This window comes from Empidonax traillii, unplaced genomic scaffold (assembly GCF_003031625.1).
Source record: "Empidonax traillii isolate 1590-97213 ecotype Southwest subspecies unplaced genomic scaffold, ASM303162v1 scaffold156:size1289327, whole genome shotgun sequence".
Classification (NCBI taxonomy): Eukaryota; Metazoa; Chordata; class Aves; order Passeriformes; family Tyrannidae; genus Empidonax; species Empidonax traillii.
Window position 1 is genome coordinate 1,249,885 of NW_020955349.1, and position 26,058 is coordinate 1,275,942.

Here is a 26,058-nt window from a genome sequence, read left to right on the forward strand (position 1 = left end):
AATCCCACAGAAGTCTGAGCCAGGTGTACTCTGTTCAGTGTTTTTAACATCTTGGAAGGTGGAATAGAGAGTTTACAATGTGCCACAACTCAGCGTAAAGCACTGAGAAGGGGACGGAGGCTGGAGAAGTGGAAGAAAGCGTGCTTTGGAGGAAAGGATCCCAATTCAGAATACCAGGATGAATGGAAGATTCTGTGTGGAATATTCACCAGGGGCAAGGGCAACAGGGTACACTTAATGACAATAAATCCAATGCACTCACGCAGGGTAAGAAATGTCTGGCCGAGAAGCTGCCCAGGAGGAAAAGATCTAAGAACACCAAAGATGGAGAAGATGGGGAAAGAAACAAAGACAAGAGGCTAAGAAAATATGACTGATGCAGAAAGGCTGGAAGGAATTGTAGACAATAAACACAGTAGAGGAGAGCCAGGCAGGGCAGCAACGTGGCAGGACTTGCTGAGAAGTTCTGCCCTTGCAGGAGCTCCCTGAGCCCAGTCAGGCAGTGCCTGGTGCTCTCCTTCTGTCCTAACTCGAGAGTTAAAACAGACAATCCCCTGCTGTGCTTTTCTGCCCTCCATGCCTATGATTCTGATGTCACCTGTTCAGTGCATCCTACTGGATTATTCCTGTAAGTGAAGATTTCAAATCTAAATATGTGTGTGCATCAGGCTCTTCATCACTCCGTCAGTAAGCCTTTTGATTAATGAACTTTTTTGTTTGGGTTGGTTTGGGGTTTTTTTTAAAACTGGGAGATCAAACAGCATTCACAATCAACAACACTGGCTTCTAAACTGGTATTAAAGCTATGGTTAGTTCTTTTAGCGACGGAAGAGGAAGGTTAAAACCACCATCAACAGTAGCACAGATATCATATAGGTTTTTTAAAAAAAAATAAAGAGGAATAGACCGAAACATATGTGAAAACATACAAAAACACTGTGTGTTTTTCACTTTCATAAATTCTGCAGCCTCAACTATGGATATTAATTTTGCATTCGAAGAACTGACTTAGTGCAGCTATTTTAAATATTCTGACTTAATTCTCAAAGTGGGAAAAAAGTAATTATTTTTAAGGAAGCAACATTTTTGCTATTTATTCTAATTCACTTTTCTTCTCTTATCTTTTTTTCTCAAAAGACGGGCTGTAAAAAGACAAACCCAGCGGAATTATTTGCACACTTTTCACACAATCTGCGAATAGACATATTTAAAGCTTCTGAAACTATGTGACTGTAATACAATGCAAATTATTAATTTATGAACATGGCACAATTGATAATACAGGCTTACCACAGCTGTGATTTTCTACTCTACTTGAATGTAATGCCTTTATTATCCTGCCTGTGTGCTGATTCCTGGCATCTGTATGCAGATGTGTGCCAGGAAGCCTTTGAAAATTTCAGGATTAAAGGTAGCTGATCTCCCAGAAGCATCAATGGGAAGGAATGTGGAAGGGACAGGACCCCAACTATAGGTTCTCTCTTTTTATGCCACCTTTAAAAAAGATGAAATTACAGCATAACATCTGTATCAACAGGCAGTTGAGTTTATAGAGTGTTATTTGTTGCTGTTAAGTCTTCATTAAATATGTTCCCCTGCCCACAAAGGGCTGGACAAAAAAAGAGGGCTGATTTTTAGGGAGAGTTATTTATTAGATTGATTTCACAAAGCAGCTTTTAAAACCTGCAGGTAGAACAAACAAAGTAATTTCTACTACTGCCTAGTTGAACCCATGGGCATGTATCCAAATCTTCCAAATGTCTAAGGAAACTGTCATATTTTTAAGAAGGAACACGGATGGAACTCTAAAATTAATCTTACAAAAACTATTAGCAGAGAAGCCTAAAAGTAAAATGGACAATTCCTGGTTTCACATGAGAGTTATTCGTGATATGCAAAGAAATTATTTGGCTTCAATGCCTACAGTGAAACTATAAAAGTTTTCTAACCCAGCCCTAAATAACATTCCTATTATGAATAAAGACAATAAAGCCATTTCATTTCAGTCATCTGCACATATTATTTTTCCTACAAGTGCAGCATCAAATAGAAATAGAGCTGGAAGAACAAACACATTTTAAAATCTCCTGAAATATTTCAGAAGAAACAATGACAGCAGCTCAGCTAATAATATAGCAGGATTATATGGGAACTTCTGAGAATCAACTGAAATGGGAAATTACTACTTTCTATTTTTCAGTGTCCATTAAGAATTTCTGTAATTAAGATAAAATTTATGTGACAAAAAGAGATAAGCTGGCATGCTGGCATTATATGATTATAGGAAACATACCGTACTTAATTGATTAAAATGAAGTCTTTTCAACAGACTGTTTCATTTCAATCCAAGATTACATCTTTTGCATGAAAGTCCCAGTCCTCAAAATATTTCTGTAACAGCCTCTTTTTCAGAGGATTTAATGCCACCCATCATCTTATAAGACATTACAACATAATGGATAATTAATTTACATGTCTGCTAGTATAAAATGAAAAAAAAAAAACTCTTATATAAATGGAAGATACAAACAATTAAAATCTAAAAATTATTTATTCACTGTTTCTGCTGTAGCTTCCACTGGGTGCACATGTAGTGGTAATAAGTATTGATGTAAAGCAAACTACAATTTCCCAGACAAATAATTAAGAAAATTCACTATGAAAATACAAATTCAAGGCTGTATTTTGTGCTGTGATATGCACTCCAGATCTGAAACATTCTTTCTCCATTAGACAAGTTACTCCCCTTATGCCAAGATAAATAAGAGCTCTGATAGATGTTTCAAATGAGAGCCTCATTTGTCACTTATCCAAATATTACAGAATAGCAAGGTATGAAAGTTTTAGGATAGACTCTTAGATCCAGTAAAAGAAACAACTGAAAGATATTTAAGACTCCAAACCACTGCAGAGGAGCAGTGTGGGTACCTGTATAACTGCACCAACCAGCAAAGAAAGCAGGTGGTGTGTGATTCTGACCAAAGAAAGTAGAAAACATAGATTTAAACCCATAAAAGAATAATCTTTGCTTTAGTAAGCCAATGGGATCCAGTGAAGCCTTTCCAGATGGAATTAAACAAAATCTTGGATATAAGACTCAAACAGAGATATCACAATGCAAATAGCAGGCTCTGTCCTTATAAAGAACATCTGTTGGGAAGTTGTTTACATTCCTACCAAAGTGGAAAAGGGTATGCAAATTCTCCGCTGCAGCCCGGCAAGTTAAAGGGGAATACAAAGTTACTTCTTAGTGGGGTTTAATAAACACACAGAGCTTTTCACTAACTCACACTTTTGTCACCTGAAAAACAAACAAACAAAAAAACAAATAGGAATTTAGGGCAAAAAGAAACATTCTCATTTCTCTGTATTCATTTCCATATAGTTTGTGAGGCATTTATTTCTAAATTTTCAATTATTTTATATTTTATTATGTGAATTTGTAGTTTATTTCTTTCCTTTTACAGGATGTTCACTCATGACTCCTTTGCTGAACAGTCCACTAGAAGTTGAGAGCTTCCAGCCTGAGGGACAGCAGTTTGCTCTCACTTTTCCATAGATAAAAACTAAACTGTTTTCAGCCTGAGTTCCTCAGGAAATTTGAGATGGGTCATAGATTATGGGTCATTACTGCATTTTAATATTCCCCTTTCCTGTGTTACTGCTCTAGGTTTCAGCAGTTGAGTTCTGGTTTTGTTAGGGGTTTTTTTTCTTCCATTTTTTTTTTTATTAATAGGAACTCAAATATACTCAAGCTGAAACCACCAAGAGGTTGTTCTGCTGCTCCTGTGCCTCCCCCATTCCAGCCATCCTGGGAGACAGGCAAGGGAAGAGATGGAACAGCTCCATCCTGCCCTGCCATGCAATGGGGGCACAGCCAGAGCAGCAGAACCACGACACAAAATGTTCTTGCTTTAAACTGAAAGCACTTTATTTTATGTTACCAGCTTTACACCGCTTGCTGAATTTTAACAGTGAAGTTTTAAATAGCAGAGCTAAAGCCTTGATTTGAAAAAGTGACATTATAAAATGAATTTTTAATAAGTCTGTGATTTTTTTTATGCATACTTGTGACAAATAATTACTGGGTTTCTACTGTTTGTGTTCTCTCTCTGATAGCATTGCTGCTTAGCACCAAGTGGTAAGTGCACTTCCTTTTTTTTCTCAACACACACACACACATATACATTATTTCTCATAAAAGAAATAGCACTTCAGCACTGAACACAAAATGACAGTGGTGAATTTATGCCACGGAATGATTTGGCTTTATTCCTTCATGTACAAAAAGGTTGGTGCAAAAACAGATGTCAAAATACAAAGACCACCAACAGCAAAGGGAGACCAGAGAGATGTAGTTTGGTAAGAAGGTTTGCTATGAATAAAGCATTTCAAAAGTAAACAGTGTAGTTTTGTATATGGAAAAAATAATACTAACAATGCCTAAGACCAAAAGAGGACATCTATTTGTATCTATAATCCTACAATGTCTAGGTTTTACTATATATTTTTTATGGTGAAGACCATATTGCATCATCTGATCTTTACCCTGCTGCTTCTTTACTTTTGCCTCTTTAATTTTTGTCTTTAGAAAAACAATTTTTGAAACAATCCGAGCACATATGATTTAGAAATAAATTACAGTAATAAGTTTTTATACTGACTTGAAATTGCAAAGAAAATCTTTCTTTTCTTCCTCCTACTCAAACTGGAGAAGAAACTTTTAGAAGAAACTTCACTATTAGCACAGCAGCCTGATTACAGAGGGCAATTACTAATTTTGAAGAACACTAAAAAGACATGACCTGATTACAGCACAGTGATTAAGATACAGATATAGATTAAGATTAGGATGTACTGATAGGACCAAGAGAATGAAATTAAAGTCACCTTTCTAACAGCTAGTGATTTACAGGAGATCTTATACTTTGCAAAAGTTGGAGTTGAGTGAAGGTAATGCACATTTTATTTTCACTCTGAAACATTCAGGTTCATGCCATCTCATCCATTTCCATGGGAGCCGGCAACTACACACCTCTGAAGTAATGGCCTTGATCCTGACTCTGAAATCACTTGTATATGTTTCACACATGTGGTTCAATTTCTATAATCCTCAGTTATTATTCTGAGTTATTTACCGCGTAAAAATCAAGCCCATGGCAAATAGCTGAAGGAGTCAAAAGCTCTGAAGCTTAAAGTCAAACACATGTCCCACTTTGAACTTTTTTGGTCTCTGAAGGAAACCCTTACAGAACTGCTGATCTTGCTGAATGGTCATTCTCAGACAGTGAGAAGTACAGTTGGAGTCAGACTTCTTTCTAGGGAGAGCAGCTCCTTTGCCATAATTAGAGGCACTGCAGTACCCTCCACAAAACACAGTTGTTCCTTTTAATAAGTGACACTGAACACTATCCCAGCCTACAGCAGCTTTCTCAGTTCGAAACACAAAAGCAGTCAAGTCTCAAAAACTTCAAAGAAAGCTTTTCATTTTATTTTCTCCTTGATCCCCTGATAGAGCGGTTCATTTTCTTGAATTTTGTAAAATGACTTTTTCACTCATCAGACCTGTGTAACAAATCACTGTCTCAGTCACCAAATGTTCCTGTTTGACTCATCCGCCTTTCCTTTGGCCTTTGGGAAGGAAGCTTCACTTCTGAAACATTTTCTAAATTCACTTTTGTGAACTCTTCTCCCTCAGTTGCACTTTGTTCCATTTTAAAAAATAATTGCATTTCCTGCAACATAATGTGCTAGTTTCAGGGTTTTAAATTTCATCAGAACCCACATTTTCTTTCCTAGATAGAGCAATGTCTTTCCTTTAAAAAGCACCATTTTATAGCACACTATCAGCTATAACATAGCAGTTTTTTAAGCAGTATTTGCAGAATTCTCAGTTTCAGTCTGCTAACTTAGAACAGCTTTTTCATTAATAAGACATTTGTACTCTCATGTATATTGTTTTGCTTTTGATGGTCAAAGATTTTCTCTTTCTAATTTCTGAACTTTGCTGCAGCAGTCTATGCTAAGACAGTATCTCCTCTGAGGAAATGTCTATAACAATACAGGAATGTCAATAATCCTAATCTTTTTCAATGTTAAAAAGGTTGGAAATCTATAAAGTTCCATTCCTCCAGGTGTTTTCTGCCTCAAAGCAAATAGGCCAACTTCACCTAGTTACTCCCTGCAGGGAGTGTAGTCAATCCTTTCCAAGATGCCGAAGCAAACCCTGTAATAGGAATTAGATTTTCAACCAGGTACTTAAATTTCTGAGTATACCATCCAGTTACGGACAAACTAGAGTGTTGCAGGAGCTCCAAGCAGAGTAAACATATGCTCCAGAAGAGTGTAGAATGGGCTGGGTTGTGATCTTTGCTTACTGGGACTACCTGGAACAGAAACTCTGCCCATTTTACATTCATGGTGAAATGCAGCCGAGCTGAGTCTGATTCCTCTAAGTTCTGTGGAGTCAGATTTACCTTGTTCTTCTGTCTGATAGCAGATTTTAGCCTACTTTCTTAGCTGCTCAGGTTAGACATCACTCTTCAAAAGGTAAGTAAATCTGAGCTGATGCAACTTTTAGAAAGGACAGTGATTGCTCCACAGAAAAAGGAAGGTGTAAAGAAGAACAGCTTCCGGATGGCAGAAAACCAGAATAAAGCATATGTTCCCAGAGAAATAAAGAAGTCAGAGCTGTTCGATCAAAACTCCCCAGATGCTGAGCCAGAACCAGTTTCACAGATGCGCCCAAGTTTGACATGACTCCGTGTCACCTGGTTCTTCCCTCACCGATTATCTTCCTTCTCCTGCTGTCCACCTCCCCTGCCTGCTCGTTCCCACTCACCGTTTCCCATGCGGGCTCCCCCAGCCCGTCGCACACATTTCCCTCTGCCCGAGGTTCCCTGTCAGCCCCCTGCTTTATAGAGCCCTCACCTGCCCTCCTGTCCCCTCGTGCCCCTCAGCCATGGCCCCTCTCCCCGGGTCGCTCCCCTCTGTTCGCATCCCTGGCGAGGCGGAGCCCTGAGGGCAGAGCCAGCCTCACCCTCCTCCTGCCGGGCACCGCAGCTCTCACCAGCCCGCCCTCACAAAGGGGCACCACGAGAAGGCAGGAATGAACCTGGATGCTTTGTTCCAGCAAATCCAGTTCACGGAGAAGCAGGCGAGGGAGAAGAGGCACTTCATCCAGCAAGGTCGGCCCCATGGCCGCTGGACGGGGGGGGCTGGTGGCGACACCGACCACCCTGAATGGCCTCTCCGTTCCCGGGGTGTCCTGAGGGGACTCGTGTCAGGGAAAGCCGGGGTGGCCGCTTCTTGCTAAGGGTATATTTCTATAAGGATGTAGCTTTTACAAACCGAGTAAACGTTCTCACAGGCTTTTTTGTTTGTTGTTCCAGCTAAATGTGACATAAACAGGAGCTATGAAAAAATCAACCAAATAAAAGAAGAGCTGAGCGCTGCAAAAGTTTACTTGGAAACCAAGGTAAGCAGGCCCATTTAGAGTGTACATAATAATGAAATACACTATGTTTACAAATACATGATCTTTGAGGAATAGATTCATAAGCACTTCCAAGGAGTTTGCATTCCTTGGTTGCCCAATGCCTTTCACTAATGGCCTTCCACAGAAAAAAAAAATATGGAAACATTCCCTGTGTTTGCTTCACAGGACCTTGAATCATACACTGAAGACCCTTCTGTAAGCCCAGGCTTACAAGCCCTAAGGTTTTTTCTAAAGATGCCAAAGACAGAGGAAAGTTTCTAAATCTACTTAGTGATTTTATTACTCTTTCCATTTAATCAGATGTATTTTCAGATTAAGCTTCCAGTTTTGCAGAGCTTTTCACCAGTAACACCTGCAGTTGCAAATTATTCAAAAATTTATTTGCTTGTGTCTGAAAAATTAAGTTTAAATACCATCCCTGGTGCTCTTAAGTGTCTGTGCTGACAGTATGTATTCACAACAGGAAAGCATAGGGAGCCTCCTTTGAAGTCAAAACTGTTGTATCCTGTCACTTAAATAAACAACTTCAAGAACATTTGGGGGATTGCTTCACCTAGTTGTGAAAATAAATGTTTGGGAGATGATTTTTATCCTTCCAAACACAGGCTCTTCTGCCTTTTGTAAAGGATTATGTAGTATATATAATAAATATCAACATTACTGATCAGAATAAAAAAGAACTCATTTACAACTATTTAGTGGTTGCCAATTCAGACTATAATCATACAAGTAGTTATTCATGTGCTCACATTTATGCATGTCACGATCTCAGAGCCCAAAGGTGCTTTAAAGTAGTAACTTATTTAGCCAACACAGATTACATCTGGATATTGCTTGTTAGGTGAAGTCTTACTCATAAATTTATTTATGAACATTACGATTTTATGTTTATACTACTAATTTGTTGTTGATGCATTGTGATTTATAAGCAAGGTTCATGTGGTAGGTACAGAAGGTCCCAAGAGTAGAGCCATTATTGTAAACGACTAATGGGAAGAGTCAAAGAACCACTCCTAATTAAATTTTATGTGCTTTACTGACCAGGATTAATAATATTCTCACTGATGTCCACAAAAATATATTTTGCTTGCTTGCTTAGTCTGACATTGATTAATTTATAGATAGGAAATGATACAGAAAAGTAGTGGAATAGGAAAATACATTTCAATCAGACTGTATTTAGGTTTAAAGATTATATAGTTATTGACATTATTTAATTTATTTTTCAGTACAGGAGTTAGGTTTACATATGTCTACAATAGTTCATGCAATTCAGATAACATTAAATAATGCTGTTCAGCTAATATCCTGCACCAAATAACTGCAGTTCTTTATAATCAGACATATCCAACCACAAGCATGCTCAGCAGCTGATGCCTGACCAAGCAGATGAGGCTGAGTTCAAAAGTTTTTCGACATCTATTTCACAGACACTGCCTGTGGTCAATCAAAGAATCCTAGGAAATGCAATTTTTCCCTCTGTTCTGTGAAATCAGGTAGCATGTAATTAGAACCCGAACTATAACATTTTGCAGTTCATAGCTCAATGATTTCTTTAAAAAAATTGGTTGCAAATGCATAGATTAAGTTGGCATCTTACAGATGGGGAAACTACACTGCAGCTAGTTACGTTCAGTAATACAAATAATACAAATACAGTGGTATAAGACCATCTACAGCTTTGAATTAATATGTAAAATAAATTCTCCTGAGGCAGGCACTTCCTGGACACTTAGCATGCTGGACATATCAGGAATAAGGAAAAACTCTGGTCCTTTCCTTCCCAACTCTCACATTCTAGTCTTAGGGAATTTTCATTCCACTATCCTCCTATTTTGATCAGATGCACTTCGTCTGTGCCCTCTCCAAAATCATCTACATTGTTTAATTTTAAATCTTTTTACTTTTACCACTGTAATACCACTCTTACTTGGTCTTTTCTGCTTCTACTCACGCAAACAGTCCCGTTACCAGCCTGACTATTCAGTTTACTTCCTGATACTTACCCTGTGCCTTTGCAGTCTGTGATATTTTACTTTCCCTTCTCATTGCTCTGAGTGTTACAGTCTGAGTCATTCTCTTGACTCACTTCAAGAGAACTTCACTCCATCAGATGAGTTGTTCTCATCCTTTAAGGCTCTTCCACACTTAGCTGTTTTCTATTTATCTGTTATTATAGTTTATTCCACTGTGTATCTTAACTTAGGTTAGACAATGATATAGTAGATGTGCTGGAAAATTGAGAAGAACTCCAGTAAATTTTGAAAATGCAGTAGTTGAACAGCACACCCTTCTAATTAATTAATGGTTAAAATTAATAAAACTCAAAATAAATCTATATGCAAAATTGAAGTTCGGGGCTTTGGGTGGTTATGCTCAAACTGTCCCTAATCAGTGAGCTGATTTCCATTACACTTTCTTGGCTAAAAGTTCCAGAAATTATGCTCAGAAAAAACATGAACATATCCCTCCTTCCTTCACATGTGCCACAGTAGCATTGCAGAGCTGGTGACATGTACAGCCATTTGGCCAGAACTGTGATGCTGAACCCCTGTCCCTCTGATATTATTGTCTGACTGGGTAGATGAGGAGCTTTACACGGTTGGATGGAGGACACTGTCCTGTGTTGGGTAAAAGATCCCATGGGGGTCAATACTTCTCCGGGTTTTAACCTGAAAAAAAACATCTCCTGAACCAAGCAGGCTTTAAATTGCCATTCTAGATAGACAGACCACCACTAAATGTGCCTTTCAAAGAAAGAAGATTTTGAAAAGCTTAGTGGTATCCTGGAAGATTAGTTGGGGGAAAAAGAAAGAGTTGTTATGCTTTTGCTAGTCCAGCAGCTATGGCAGCTGTGTTTGAACTGGACCGAGATCCTTGTGTAAAATATCAAAGTATATGAAACAATAAAACAATAATCTTTCTTCATAACTTTTTTTTTTTCTCTTGGAAGGTTCAGCACTTGTCTGAAAAGCAGTTTTACTTAGAAATTCTGAAGAAACGTGAAGATAGCTTAGAGAAACAGAAAGCTGAACTTATTAATGAAAAAAGCAGTCTTCTGAAAGTCTTGGTATGTTCCCAGCTGTGGTGTTCAGACAGCTCTTTTCTACTGGGCAAGAGTTACCAGCCTTAAAATTTGAAAATCTGGAAGAACTAATATTTTAAATCAAGAAATTTTTTTTTTTTACTCTAGCTTATGTAACAATGTAAATGTAGATAAATTCTCACTTTTACTTTAAACCACAGTATAAGGTAGTCTATGCAGCAGTTTACCTACAAAGCTGATTTAACATTCTTGACTTCATTTTCTAATGTCTGCTGCTGGATGACTGAACTCCAATTCTGAGAGAAAATTTCCTCTGCAAAACTAAACTAGGAATTCGGGGTGGCTCATCCACAATCAAAACTGATTGAGAAGGATCAAAGGAAAAACCCAGGCAGGCCCACACCACATTTTGGCAATCCTGAGGTAGCACACAATGTCTTTGATGGCAGACACACCCAACCACCTCTTCAAAGGTAGCTACTTACAACAGACAAGAAGTTTTTCAGTTCTCTCATATACCAACCTCAATATTGCCTTCCTCTTACTTCACCTCTTACTTCAAATGCTCAGTACAAATCACCAATATTAACCCTAAATCTTTAGGCAGATATCTTCTTAATTGAGTAATATTTCTGCAGCACCCAAAGTGTTCCCAATATATGTGTGAAGTTTCTTTTAATTGGAGCCAGTTGAGTTTGATATGTGGGTTATCATTTCTTTTTTCCGGTATATGGGGGACATTTCATTCTATTTGACTTAGAAATCAAGTAATATTTCTTAAAAGAAACTGAATATAACCTTTCTTGTTTGAATGGGGCTTTTTTTCCAGAAAATTAAACAGTAATTTCCTATCAACTATAGCTTTCTTGGTAGTCATTGAGGGCATTAAAATCAGCCTGAGTTCTGCAGAGGAGTAAACAACACCTTGATTTAAATTAATAACAATCTAAAAAAAAAAGGAACAGACATACTAGAACTGTCTTACTTACTTACTCTTTAAACAGAACTGTCTACTAACTTCAGTAAAATAGTTGAACCAAATAACTGTTGGTGCAATTCTGGAAGATAAGGTAGCAATTTTTTAAATGCTTTATTATTAAGAATATATCCTTCATTTTTACAAAGAAAAAAAAAAGAAAGTTAAAAAACCAGACGTAATGGTAGAGCTGTAGACCACATTCATGTTCTTATAACTCAGGAAATTATTTACTTTTACATTTTATTTACTTTTGTTTATTTATTTTATACTACAAATTTAAGGGTAGAAACAACGGTATTTTCAGTCTGCCTAGCCTAACAAAGACTTTTTTTTTCATCTGAACATTCAATATTCCCTTTCTTTATTTCAGACAGATGCAAAGAGAAAAACTGCAGAAGAGGAAGATAATTTTACCAGAGAAGTAACAGAGTTTAACAATGAATATGGACTAACAAGTAATAGGGATCTTTTGATTAAAAAAAAAGTCAAGACCAAAATAAAGGATTTAGAGAATGAGGCAGCGCTGCTGAAAAATGGTAAGTCTTCGATTAAACTGGTGTATTCTGGATTAATACAAATCAGTAAAATATAACTGTGCAAAGCAGTACTTTTAATTGCATTCCCTTGCAGAAGTGTCTGCTGATGTCTGGTGTCAGCCAGCACAGAGGAGCTCTGTCACACACACTGACTGGTTTCGGTAGAATCATCTGTGGCTGAGTTCTGTGCACATCCTCAGCTTCAAAAGAATTGCACACACAAATGTCTTGCAGTAGAACTTGATCTTTAAGGCTCAGAGGGTGAGATCTCTCAGAACACAGGGTCAGACTCAAAAGGCCTTCTGCAAGGAAATAGGGGCCGTCATGGATCACGAGCTGAACATGAGTCAGTGACATCAGAATGCCAACACCACACTGAGACATAAACATAATTCTGACCCCTTAACTGGGGCAGTTAAGCTCTTAGCTGGAGTACTGTGCATCTCATTTTGATGTTAAACTCCAAGAAAAGATGTGGACCACTGGAGAGAATCCACATGGGACCAGTGACAGTGATCAGAGTTCTGGAGCCCACGAGAAAGAAGAAAATGAAAGAATTGTGACTATTTAACCTCTTAAGGAAAATACTGATGAAAGATGAATATCAGTCTTCCAATTATTAAGGGATCCTGTAAAAAGGAAATAGTTATATTCTCCATATCCATAGTGAACTGAATAAAAAGTAACAAGTGTAAAACACAATAAGGGAGTCTGACTGTTTGGAAATCTCTCTGAGAACAGTGAACAACTAAAACACTCTGCCCTAGGAGATTCCATTATCAAAGGAATGAGGAGTCTTCACTACCAAAGGTCTTTAAAAACAGGACAGACAAGCATCTGTCAGGAACAGCAGAGGCACAGCTGATCCTGCCTTCACGAGAAGGAATGCAGATGACCCCTCAAACTCCTTCCCAGTCTCATGATTTGTCGAACACCAGCACTTCCAGCTTCCAAGATCTGCTGTAAAGTTACTGAAACAGGACTATCCATTTGAGTTTGATTTGGTAGTACCTTCTTTCTTACTGCTGTGATTCTAATCTACAACTGAAAGAAGTCTGTATTTGGTGGCAACTGCTACTTTTACCAATTAATTTTTACATATTCAGGCAGAGCTGGGCAGTTAAATGATTAGTAGAACCTGAAGTGGGACCAACATTCTTCTCTAGGTTCAGTTGCTGTCTTGATTCCACCCTTTGTTTGCACTTTTTTTGAGGTACAACTTGCCTGTCTTTGGTCTGCTACACTCCTAAGCACACTGACAACACTGAAATGAAAACTTGAAGTAGTAACTCTTAACATGGGAATTATGCAAGGACCTCCAGTTGTTAGAAAAACAATCACAATTCATTCCAGATGCTGTCAATAGTCAGGTTCAAATATCCATAAGACTAAACAAATTAAGTGGGTTTTTGTCACTCCTGCTGAGAGGTGACTCTTCTCCACCTCTTCAGTGAGTCATCTTCCTTTCTTTGCAGCTGAAGTAACTCTAAAGCAAAACATTCTTTTTCTGCCCAGACAACAAAATATGTTGAATATCTTAATAACAATAAAACCCATTTTCTTTCACAGCTATGAATGCATTGTATGACCTATAATTTCCTGCGAACTGTGTTTTATGTGAGTGATTTTAGTTTATTTTAGTTTTATATTCAAGGTTCTTTTTCACTAGCTGAATATTGATAGAAGGAGTTAAGAATATCTAAGGTTGTATCGTGAATGCTAAAACTGCAATGTATTTTAATTTAAATGTATTTTTTTCATAGAAATGGAGTCAATGGAACATAAAAATGTTCAGTTAAATGCGCTCCAGCTGCAGAAGGATGAGTTAAAGCAGGATTTATTTACTCTCCAAAGTGAACTCAGAGGTGTGCCTGATAATTACTTGCTATGATAATTGTTTCTGCTTGACAAAGGCTTTTGAAAAATCTTTTCAGTCAAGTTTCTTTTCTCAAGAAAAAGAAATCACAGTAACAAGATTTTAATTAATTTTTATGATATGTAAAACATAACTTTTAAACATGGCTATAGTAAATTAGGGATTTCGATGAGATTTATTTTGAATGTCAGTGATAACGAGATCTAGAGATCTGCTGAATCATGAGCTATAAATAAAGAAATCTTTGCTTTTGCTGGTAATTTATGTACTTAAATGGAGAATTTGGTTGTTTCAAAGTGCACTTAAAATCAACATAGATATTGTTTTAAACCCATTAACCTATAATAAAAGAATGTCACTAAAATTCAAATGTTTTCAAAGCAATGTGCCTTGGACTGAGAAAGACAGATTTGTCCGAGGTGCTGAACCTCTGAGTTGTAAATTCAACTGTCTTCTGTTTACTGACATTTGTGTGGTTTTGTGTGGAAGTCTGTGCATAAAAAAGGACATCTAGGGATAATTTTGAAATCTGGATTAAAAAATGTAATCTAGAGCCCCTTAGTAACCTTTCAGTAAGAGCTAAGAAAAGCAGTAAATGTGATCATAAGTTGTTTGAGAAAAGAAGTGGAACTTTCTAGATTGCAATATGTAATTACAATAATAATAAAAAAAAATTATGTTCTTTATTTAGATGCCCTTTCCCTTTAGTTTCATGAGGAAATATTAGAAAATATAAATTTAGAAAATGTAGAAATTCTTTGAATATGGATGATTAATATATATTTATGAGGTGATTCTGATTTCATGTTTAGACCTTGAGAAAGCAATCAGGGATGCTGAAAGAAGGACAAAAGATTTAGAAGCAGAAAAAGTCCGAGTCACTGAAAAACCTCAGACTGATCCTGAATGTTTAAGGTACAAGTCTCATGTTAATGAGTTCCTAAATATAATTTTAGGTCCATCTTTTTTTTCCTGTCTTATGATGTTCCAGATGGAAGTGACTGTGGATATTTAAAAATACTGAATAGACAATGCAAAGAAACTCCTTCTGGAAAAGCTGGTCTGAAAGATTCTCTAGCAAAAGTTGCTATGGAAAACATAACTGTTATTACCATCGTAGGTTTTTTTCCTATATATTGCTAAGCTTTTGGCAAAAATAAATAAATAAATATAGGGTGGGGTGTGTTTTTTTCTGAAAACTTTCAATGGAAAGTTGTAACTTTGCAGAGAACCCTGAGCAATTTTCTGAAAGACGATTTGGTAATGGCCCATTTTTTGCTGAATATTGGTTTTCGAAAGAAAATGATATATCAGCCCTATTACTAACTCTCTTCAACCTCTTCCATGGTGTTGAGACATGGCCAGAATTCCCTCAGCATAAAAATTAATTAGCTCACAATCCTGCATGCAGTAGCAAAAAATTTGCATTCAACATATACATGGAAGACACAGTGTAAATAATAATAACAGCGAGGGTTCCCTAGGACAGCACGTTATAATTCACTTGCTTACATTACTCCTTCGGTCGTGATATATTAGGGTTTGTGATACATGAGGTTGTCACCTTCCTTCTAAATAACAGACTTCCCTTGGAGTAGTTTACTGCCACGATGCCACTGAATATCCAAATTGGTGTAATTAGTTTCCTATAACAGGTTCCCCTTGTGTAAGGTACACAAACATTATGTTACTTACAATTCCCAGCTCTGCCACTGAGATCCCAGGGATCACTCAAATCCATGTGTGTCTGTCTTTCTATGTAGTGAAAATAACTCACAGCTCTGCAGAACATTACTTTGGTTTTATCTGGGTGGAAAACGTGGATAAAACATATTAAATTCTATTAACTGCAAAATCAGAAAGTGCCATTTACAACCAAAGCAAGGAGGAGGATGATATTTTGCTTATTTAATGAAATGCCTTCTTTTGTGGTCAAGATAAGCTCGCATTATTTGATAATTGCATGTAGTGCCAAATATAAACTGCTGCTACTGCTATGACTGATGTCACAAAATACAAGCTCTTCTTGCAGTGTAATAATATATTGAGTACATTTTCTTTACATTGAAATACTTTTTCATTTCAGATACTGGAAAAAATTCAGGACAGATTTGCCTAAGTCATACTTTTATCTTGCACTGGCTTTTGATCAGAAAAGCTCAGTGCTTTGGAGAGAGAGAGAGATAGCCCTGAATAAGTTAACTCAGATGCCAGAAGCAACACAGATATGCTACTGCACTTCCATGTCAGCACTAATAGATTCTGCCTTTCAGTCAGGCAATCCTCGTTTGTCTCCCCCTCTGTGTCATAGTGCTGTGCTCTTTAGAATCATCCCAAACTCTTACCAGGTTCTTTTTTTTTCCCTTCTCTTCTTTAACACCTACCATCACTTCTTGATTTGGACTACTGAATTAAGAGAATGAAAGAGAGTTAAAGTATTCCGTGCTATAAATACTGCAGTCTATAAATATTCCCCCAGGAGGTACCTGCTCACTTTCCAGTACCTACAAGGGTGTCATCAGGAAGATGGAGCCAGGACCTGCCCAATCCTGCACAGCGGGAGAACAAAAGGCAAAAAGCAGAAGTTGAAACGAGAAGATTTAGAATGAATTTAAGGAAAAACATTTTTATCATGAGGATAGTGAAAGCAAAGGAAAAGGCTGCCCAGAGAGGTTGCAGAGCTTTCATCCTCGAAGGTTCTCCTTGAAATATATGGATATACCAGTGTATATATCTTAACAGGAGTCAATTTTGGCCATGTTAAAATCAATGAGATTGAACCTACTGTGTCAGAGAAACAACCCTTTTTAGCCTAACAAGATGAAGTTTTTTTCCCCCATACAAAATTTATTGCAAGAAAAGAATTCCAGTTTTTTACTGAAAATCATTTTTATTACATATAAAGATGATAATATTTTGGCGCAAGTAATGTGGATCAAAAATACACTTTTTTTTTTTTCTATGAAGTAAGCACAAAATTTGATTCTCTTTTTACAGAGCTGGAAACCACACCACTCTTTAAATGGTAAAAATACCAATGTTTTTAATGCTTCCTTAGAACAAATGTGAGAGACAGTCAGCATCAATAACCTGATATATGTAGCTCCCTGATCACTCTGCAAGTCTGTTACTGTATCACATTCCTAGTTCCAGCTTAAAAATCAATATCAAAAGTAGCTGGCAAGGCAAGAATCTTCATTACAATTAAGTGTATATCTAAAAGTAAATTGCATTTCAGTGTAGCCAGCTAATTCAAATTACAGCAATTTATCTTGGATCTGAGAAAAATGTCCTATACCACGTCTGCAGTTTCATAAAATTTTTCTCTCAAATCCATCAAAGAATTACAAAAGGTCATGAGAAGCACACAGGGGTAGTTCTAAAAGCTGTTGGTGCTGCAGTAAGAGGCCTGTTTAAATACACACCAGGTACAGAAAAAAGGTAACCAAAATTGGAATGTTAAGCGCAGATATAGTTACGGATAAGCCACTGTACCTTCTTACTCAAAGACACCCTGGACAATGCAAGTGTCAAGATAGAGGCACATAATTCAGAGAAATGTTTAAGAAAAGAAGGCTTTCTTCTGTTTCCTGAAGAGATCTGCAATTAAGATCAAAAGCTTTATTTTAATCATCTGTTCTGCCAGTGCCAACCCCAAACACAAAACAGCAGGAAAGGACTTTGGCATCAGCTCTCTGGAGTCCCATTTCCCTGGCAGGTTCAAGTAGCATCACTTGAGTGGAACAACTCAGGAGTCAAGCAGAGACTGATACCAGAAAATCCCTAACTATGTCATTTCGCTATTCTATTAATTGTAATTACTATATTAATTTTTTATCTTCTTTCACATTTTAATTTTAAATTTTTGTGTTGCCTTAAGTAAAGCAGCCTAGAAATAATTTGAATTGAAGCTCATTTAGACTAAAAGGGAACATTTCTACCTAAAACTGATATTTGTCACACTATTTAAAAGGTAGGCTGAGGATAAAATGTTTCTTTGAAACTTGAATCTCTCTTCTACTTCAGAAAAGAAGTAGCAGAAAGGAAGTGCATGAAATCTGCTTACTTTCTAAGTAGGCTTTGTATTCTTGTCTATATCCAAAAATATAGTATTGCTTCTTAGACTTTATAATGCAGAAAAAGAAGCTCCACCAAAATCAGGAAGGAAAAAGTAATTCTTTCTTTCATACAGGTCATACAGGAAATACATTCATTAGAGCTGAAATATATTTCATGCTATCAGCAGACTGCCTAAGGCCATGGATGGTTCTAGTGGGGTAAAAAAAAAATTGCAATTTAATTTTATGTTAAATTTTATAATCAAGAGATATCACTCTCCGGAGTAATTTTTGTGGTTCAGAATTAGTTTTTCAGTGGCAATCTCCTCATTGATTTTTTGAGCTTTTCTTTTTAACAGCAGTGCCTAGTGGAACTATTATAGTTTGAATTATGTTAAAATAAGTTTCCATTATGAATTGCAGTATGTATTTACAAAAACTAGATCAAATCTGACTATTGAAATCTTTCCTTGATAAGACAACAAATTGGTTAGGCAAAGAAACTTCAAATGCCATCCATCTAGACATTAATAAAGTATTTGATGGGAAATAAAGTATATTGATGGGAAACTACTGGTTAACCTGAGGAAGACATATGTAAAAAATTAAGGAAAGAAATGACTATTATTAACAACAGAAATAGGTCTGAAAATAGGAATTCTTGAAGAAGGCAACTACAGTCACTGCTGGTCATGGGTAATGTTTTAAATAAGAACTTTGGAGTAGAAAGTGTTTTAATACAATAGTGTAAAATAATCAAAAAACTACACCTTGTGGACTGGAATTTGCTGAAAAAGAGGAGGAATATAATTACATACAGTGCAAATTGATCTATTTGAACACAACTAAGGGCTTCAATAAGAGGTACCTGGAAGCAAAGGAGAGGTCTGAGCTTACTGTGTGAGCAAAATACAACTATAAACGTCAAAAGTAAATATAGCTGGGGACAAGATAAAAGCAAGAGTTACGCAGAAGTTAAAAGCAGGAGGGTGTAAAAATACTGTGTACAAATCTGTCACCTATTTGCCAAAAAAAGGAGATGCATTCAACCTGGAAGATGAGTAGAGTATGGAGAGCCCATAATGCAGAAGGAAAGAAGGACAATTCTAAATCCTTTTTAGCTCAGAAAATTATAAAAAAGAAGAAAGCAGTACATTATAGAGACACTGATTTCACCAGTGGGGTAGCCATATTAATACATCCAGATTAGGATCTAATTTTCCCTGTACAATAGAAAAATCAAGATAATTGAATGAGAGGGATCACTGACCCCTATTTACTTTCCCTACCTCAATAGGAATCTTACTGACCCCTAGGAACATGTTTCATTTTCACATCTCTGATGCTGGTACAGTTTTTTCTTTCCTGTGTAACTCTTCTTCCAGTTCCTGTGAAAAGGAGTGCATATAGCTTTGGTTTTACTGTCTGCACAAAAGCAAAGCTCACCCTAACGTGCAGTTTAATTCAGTGTGCCTTAACCTTTTCATGTTTATTCATCTATAATAATATATTCCTCAAAGATGTCTTGTGATGTTTTATGTATTTGGGGAATATAAATTAAAAAAAAAGTACCACCAAACTTTTGAAGACCTCTAACTACTCCTATAAATAGTTGCCTGACAGCATTCACAAAATGCAAGCTTTAATCAGTGAAAATTGCATATTTTACATTCACCATTTGATCCAGGACAGCAAAAGCTGAAACTTTCTTATTTTACCTAAGTAGCTCTATTTCTTTTAATTTGCATTTAATTCCCATTGTTATGTGGTCTCGTTCCCTCTTCGCTTTCGTGTTTAATCTTCTTGCCATTATTTATTATTACTCCTAGGTCACTTTCTTAATTTTTATTCTCTTCCTGCTCCACCAAGCACAGACTTTTATAATTTAATTGTGTAACTCAAGCACTTGGGTTTATATTTTGAGATACTAAACTCCATTTAGGACTTGTTTTCTCCTTTCCTCAATCAATTGATAATAGTCTGAAATTGATTGACTTCTGCAGCCTTATCAATAGCATTTTCTGTTTAGCAGTGTCAGCAAATTGTAAATACCCAGCAAAATCTTGCTCTCACTAGAGAAATATAGATATTAATTTAGTGCCAGTACTGAAGTGAGGGTGAATGACCTCAGTGTGTTACCTCTGCTTCAGCTTGAGGCAATAAACCAAAGTCTTCGATGCTTTTCTTCAGTCTCAATAAAGTTTTAAAACCTTGATAAATGTATCTCCTGGTGTTTACAATAAAATTCAGGAAAATCAACATACATACTCTCCAGGTTGATATATAACTTCCTACACAGTTTCATTTTGTACCATGAATTCTATGCCCTGTATATCAGTGTCAAGCAATTCTGTTTTATAATACACCATAATGTTTTCCCTCCAATTTATGTTTAAAAAATAAAATGGTGGTCATAAACAAGGCAAAGACAAGAAGGAGAATATGAAAAAGATGTTTTTCCTGTCTCAGCAAAACATAACTAAGAGACAGTCTGCTCCTTCTGCAACTCCAACAACAACCAGTTACGACGTTTCATTCCCACTTAGGGGAAAAAAAACCAGACTAAAAATGCATATTAACCTTGCCTTGTACATAAATTATTTCTCCTCTGAGAACTCTTTACGTAAAATTATTCTTGAAATGCAAGTTTTGGATACTGAAGTCTTCATCCAGTAATTTGAATCCATAGATGATTTTCGGAGAAACCTGTTTGACAATAACATTTTTTCCGTAGTTCAATTTATAATACCAGCACGTATTGATTTCACAATTATTTTTCCTATTTTCCCTGTGCATATACAGCTGAAATTCAAGAAGAGTGGATCAACCACAAATGCCAATGACATTTAATAGCTGGGCTCATTTCAAAGCTGCAAAATCGATCATCTTCAGTGGTCCCCTCCTTCTTCATCTCTGTCACTTCTGGCATTCAAGAATAATGGAAAATGGGCCATTGGTAGTGGAGCTCAGTCTAGGACAGGCTAGCATCCAAAAAATGCTGATGCTGTTGTCCCACCTACTTGATTTAAGACTGGGGTTTGCTGTTTCAAATCCGGCATTTCCGCTCCAGCTGTTCATTAGCTGTGATGCTGTAATTTACCAATGCACTCTTAGTGCAGTGCAAGGACTTGTTATAAAGATATATTTTATTGTCACCAGAGAGAACAGAATGGTAGAAATAAAACCAAAGGACACAGACAGCCAAATGCTAATGTGATTTTTCAGGTTATTCTTTCTAAGAGATCTGCTTTTTATCATAGTCATAAACGAGGATATAATTGTCATATTAATCCTTGTTCTGGCAAAAGTTACATCTCTTTCCATTTCCAAAGGTGACAGAAAACCTGCCTTCCATCTAAACAGGATAGTTTCATGAATAATTGGTTTGCACATTTAATCTGATAGTGGAAAGATGAATATGAATATCCTGCTTATCTTAAATGTAAAATGAAAAACCTAAATCTGCTTTCAGGTTAAGCATTTTTTTAATAGTTCCATTGTCTCACATTCCTTCTGGTAAAACTTCATCATTTATTCAGTAACTCAGGCGTCTCCAATGCATTAATTTTGTAGACTATAACCTAACAGACAGCCCTTATTTTGAGAGTATAATATTCTTGGCACATCCTGTAATTATCTAGCTTCTAAATAAGAAAGAAGTAAGACCTGAAAGCAGAATCAATTGATTAATGTAAGAATTAAACACCACATTTGAATGAACGTGTCTTTTATCACCACAACCTGATGCTATGTAAGGAATTGTGCTGTCACTACATTTGGAAGTTTTATAAAATATTTGAAATAAAATTTTTAAATCCATATGCAAAATGTTCGTTTCAAAGCACATCATCAATAGTAATTAATTCACAATCCCAGGACAACGATAAGCAACTCCTACTGCTTATCTTCTGGTTGTTCTCTCCTTAATGTACAGCCAACATGGACTGGTATCATTCTCAGCTGACAAGTAGCAAACAGACTGTGCATCACTTCTACCCTGTGGAAAACAATGAGAGAGCATTTTCTCTGAGATCAACAAACTGTGCCTTTTTCTAAGGCAATTTAGGCAAAGTAGGGCTTTTGTTTGTCTTGGGTTTCTAATACCACACTAACAGGGAACACTGAGAAAAAAACGAGTAGACAAGGCAATGAAGTTAAGCTGATTTAATCAAGATCACAAGCTGATCTTAGACCTTGAAATGAACTTCTCTCAAAGAAGTGGTCTGTAAACTAACAATATCCTACAGAGAAGTGAATATTTCATTACTAAAAGTCTAGTTCAAAAATTCCTTTCTTTTTTTTTGTTATTTGTTTATATTATGAGAAATATTTCTGAAAAGAGGCATTTACTCCCTTATAATACAAGCACATGCAGCTCATACTTTTTTCATATCGAGGGTAAGATATTTGCATCTTCCACAGGAACAGGAAAATTGACTTACAGGGCAGTCTTACGTTATTATTCTTATGTTGCACAGTGACTAAGCTATTCCTCTCATATGAAAATATACCTTTTACTTTTAATAAAACCATTGTCTTGTGTAGAAAACCCACTCCACTGCAGCCAAAGAGGTGCATCATCTGCATAACAGGGTTAAATAATTTCTTATCTCTTACAGTACATAAAAGAAAAACTGGTTGCTACCTCCCCTTCCAACTTCAGAAGAAACAAGGTCCTGCTTTGATGCACCAGTTTAGCTATTTAATGACAAGCAGAATATATACTTTTCCTCCTTTTCTCAGCCTGTTTGTATGTCCCAGAATATTCACATTGTTTCCTGAAACTGTATTAAGGGTAAACAACTTTAGCTTTGTCATTATGCTTTTCTTCTGACAGCCATGGAAGGACTCAGTCTAATCTCATCACCTTGTATTTATCAGACTGCTGAAAGCTCTGGCATAGATTTCTCTTGGCCAGCCAAGCATTAATTTAAACCACTGCAGTTACTGCTGTGCAAAGTTTAGGTGTCTCCTTTTAGCAGGCCTGAATGATCTTTTGAATGGAGAAATAGCTAAATTAAAAGTAATCCTTACTGTAGAAAAGTCGGAGAAGTCCTGGCTGGGACTACTGGGAAACAGTAAGAGTGCTGAAGAATAATGGGAGCAGTGTGGGGAGAGCAGCAGCAGCAGCAGCAGCAGCCGCAGCAGAGGAGTCTGTGCAGGGGTGTGGATTGGTGATAGCAGAGGGTCAGGCACAGGACCCATCTAATCCAACATTCTGTCTCCATCACTGGCTACAAATAGATACTCAGGAAAAATAACACTAACATATGGTACTTCCTAAGTATCAACACTCAAATTCACATGTTTAAGTAAGGAAAATGATGACTAATGAGGCCCTAAATCTTTCACGGTTTGTAAAAACAACACAGTCCAGAAATTTGTCTAACAAACTACTCTGTCAAGACATACTTTGAAAAAACCCAAAGTGTTGCTTTCTGAATTTCCTTACGTTGCCATCACAACTACCAGTGCTGAATAAATTCCAAGAGCGTTGTGAGAGAGCAGCATAGTGGAGGGCCAATTACAGAACTAACAAATGTAAATCCTGATCATGAAAATAGATCGATGAGGCTTTTCTCACACAAGTCAAATGGACAACTGGGACCAAAGCTGGAAAAAGAGCTGCCCAGCAACAGTTCTCTGACCTGAAGTTTCTTTTTTTTTTTTTTGGATCCAGACTTAAAAAAGAATTGGAAAAATGCAAAGATGATAGCTGGGAAAGTGTCTGCGAGACTCTTCAAACAGAAATTGAAATTCTGCAAATGGTATGCCATTTTCATTATGTATTTTAAGTGATAATTTTAGTTTTAAAGGTGTCATTTAGGATAATTAGCAGTGGTTTTAGATAAGCATTTTTTTATACTATGTACACATCTAAACACCCTCACATTATAGGCCCACTCCAATAGTCATTTCTTTTGGCTTATTTCCAAATGTCCAGTTATATAATTTCTTACAGAAAAGGAAATCTACAGAGAAGAGACAAAGATACAAAGATTTGGGTTTAGCCCAAAAAAGATGTGTTTGGGGGACTAATAAAAACCATTAGTTTGTTGAAAGCTGCATAATTTTATGCCTTTTGGAACTAAACTAATCTTTACTTCAAGCTGCCAGTGAAACGGAAGATGGGAATATGGAGAAACGGGATCCTTTTATACAGTACTTTGTTAACTCTCTAAAATTCCTTACAAAAACTTACTAAAATGTGTTTTTCTCTAAATGTCGATCCTAATTCAGATTTCTTGATTACCAGTCTGTGTAATAATACAAAGAGAAAAACATTTTTAAGTCCCATTTGGGAAACAAAGGGGTTTTAGAGGTTCATTTCAGAACCTCTGATTGAGCTGTATGAAGATGCAGCTGCCACTACCATCAGTAGCAAAATGACAGTCATGAGAAACTTGCATTAGTCACTTTTATTATCAGTTTCAAGTTTCTGTTGAAGTAATGTAACTTGCTTGCACTTTATCTGTTAATTTTATCATTAATTTCTTCAGAAAAAAAAAGAAAAAATCTCAATGTTTAAAAATTTCTCTGTAAAAAAAGAAAAAAAAACCCAGAAGAACAGAAGTCATAAGATTTCATTATCTCCAATTCTTTCTCTTTTCCAGAATTTATCACAAAAGAAGTCTGCAGGCAAGTGAATAACATGTGACATGTGATATGGAGTACCACAGAAGCAAGTCTGAATATTTTGAAACTATTTTACTCAGGGTCTGTCAGATTTGCATCTATTTTTTTGTTTGTTTGATTAATTCACAGTTTGGATCTGCCTTTACTTTTCATTAAAATTAAGTTTTATTAAAGTGATGGGGGGGTCGTGTTTTATCCTCAAGTTCAACAGCCACCCATTTTTAGCTGCCTCTCTGTGGCCCGTGGATCACAGTACATGGTCCACTACACATAAAGCTCAGTTCCTGTGTTACTGGCTCTATTCTTTATGTGCTGTTTTTTCAAATGAACAAATGACTTTATCAATCAGGTGCTTACAATCAGACCATCTCAAAACATTCACTCTGCTCAGGCTCAGTGCAGTCCGTGGGCATCAACTCCTCACACCCCACCGTGTGTGCAAATATTTTTCAAGGTGCTTCTCACCTGAGGGTGGGACAGGTACCTGCTCCTCACTAGTCCTTCCACACCCAGAGCTCTTCAAGCTACAGAGGGTGTCTGTCACACATAAAACTGCAAAAGATGTTTTATTAAGAAGGGAGGAATAAATCACTTTTGGAAGCCGATCAAATTCTGCCTGTGATGGAGAAAGTTTTTTCCTCTTGGGACACAGCTGCAGTTTGAAGTCTGGCAAGGTTTGATCTGCAGCCCTGGTATCAAAGAGACTTCTGATCCACTGGGTTAGCTAGCAAAATTCCAAGAGGTGGGAATTATCATTCTTAATAATCAGTGCTGTTGGAGCTGACAGCCTTATATTAAAAAAAAAAAAAAAAAAAAGAAAGACTTTTTTTTGTCTCTTCCCTAAAACAGATCCTCTTAGGATTGCTTGATGTTAAACAACTTAGTCCCTCTGTCTTCTGTGGGACCATCTGACTTCTAAAGTTAGGCAACTACTGTTTGTGGGTTTTGATCAAATCCAGGCCATACTGCAAAATACAGTCGCTTATGAGAAGATCTGGAGAGAGCTAAAGCAGTGCTACTTCCAGGTTTGACTGAGGAAACGTACATTTTGGATTTTCTAAAATAGCTCAGTTTGGCCTGATAATTTCATTCTCTTAAGGTAACTTGCTTATAGTAGCTATGTTGGCCAACCAGGAAGAGCTAATTTTTAAACTTTGAGTTTGTCTACTTATAGTTGCTTTTATTTACAAGAATCTTTGAATTTCTTTTGCAATGGTCTCATATTTATATAGCTCTTTGGGACATATAGATGAAATACTGAGATCTGACATAAACCAGAGCATAAACTGGCTTGCACCAACACTCTAAATACACATTTGAGGTAAGGGGAATGAGCAAGAGCATCCAATAATTATCAAATAATACCACAAATTAACATTCCTAAGTCAGCTGAAAAAACATCTGTGGAAAAAAAAATAGGGTAAGCTCT

General features: G+C 36.7%; 1 protein-coding gene across 2 annotated transcripts; it reads left to right on the top strand.

Annotated features, from left to right (window-relative positions):
* The first annotated feature begins 7,023 nt into the window (after positions 1-7,023).
* Positions 7,024-24,763, top strand: CCDC172 (coiled-coil domain containing 172). Of its 2 annotated transcripts, XM_027884893.1 has the most exons (8): positions 7,024-7,187; positions 7,392-7,477; positions 10,452-10,568; positions 11,894-12,059; positions 13,823-13,924; positions 14,748-14,850; positions 23,674-23,761; positions 24,608-24,763. In XM_027884893.1, exons 1-8 carry the CDS (start codon positions 7,109-7,111, stop codon positions 24,638-24,640), a joined length of 774 nt encoding a protein of 257 aa, XP_027740694.1. In that variant the 5' UTR covers positions 7,024-7,108; the 3' UTR covers positions 24,641-24,763. The 2 variants fall into 2 exon arrangements, with proteins under 2 accessions (XP_027740694.1, XP_027740695.1); XM_027884894.1 differs by lacking the exon at positions 10,452-10,568.
* Positions 24,764-26,058: the final 1,295 nt, after the last annotated feature.

Excerpts from the sequence above, each read along its gene's own strand:
- CCDC172 (XM_027884893.1), top strand. The coding sequence starts at position 7,109 with ATGAACCTGGATGCTTTGTTCCAGCAAATCCAGTTCACGGAGAAGCAG. Across the intron at positions 14,851-23,673 it reads ACTGATCCTGAATGTTTAAG|ACTTAAAAAAGAATTGGAAA; the intron begins GTACAAGTCTCA and ends TTTTGGATCCAG. Across the intron at positions 23,762-24,607 it reads AAATTGAAATTCTGCAAATG|AATTTATCACAAAAGAAGTC; the intron begins GTATGCCATTTT and ends TCTCTTTTCCAG.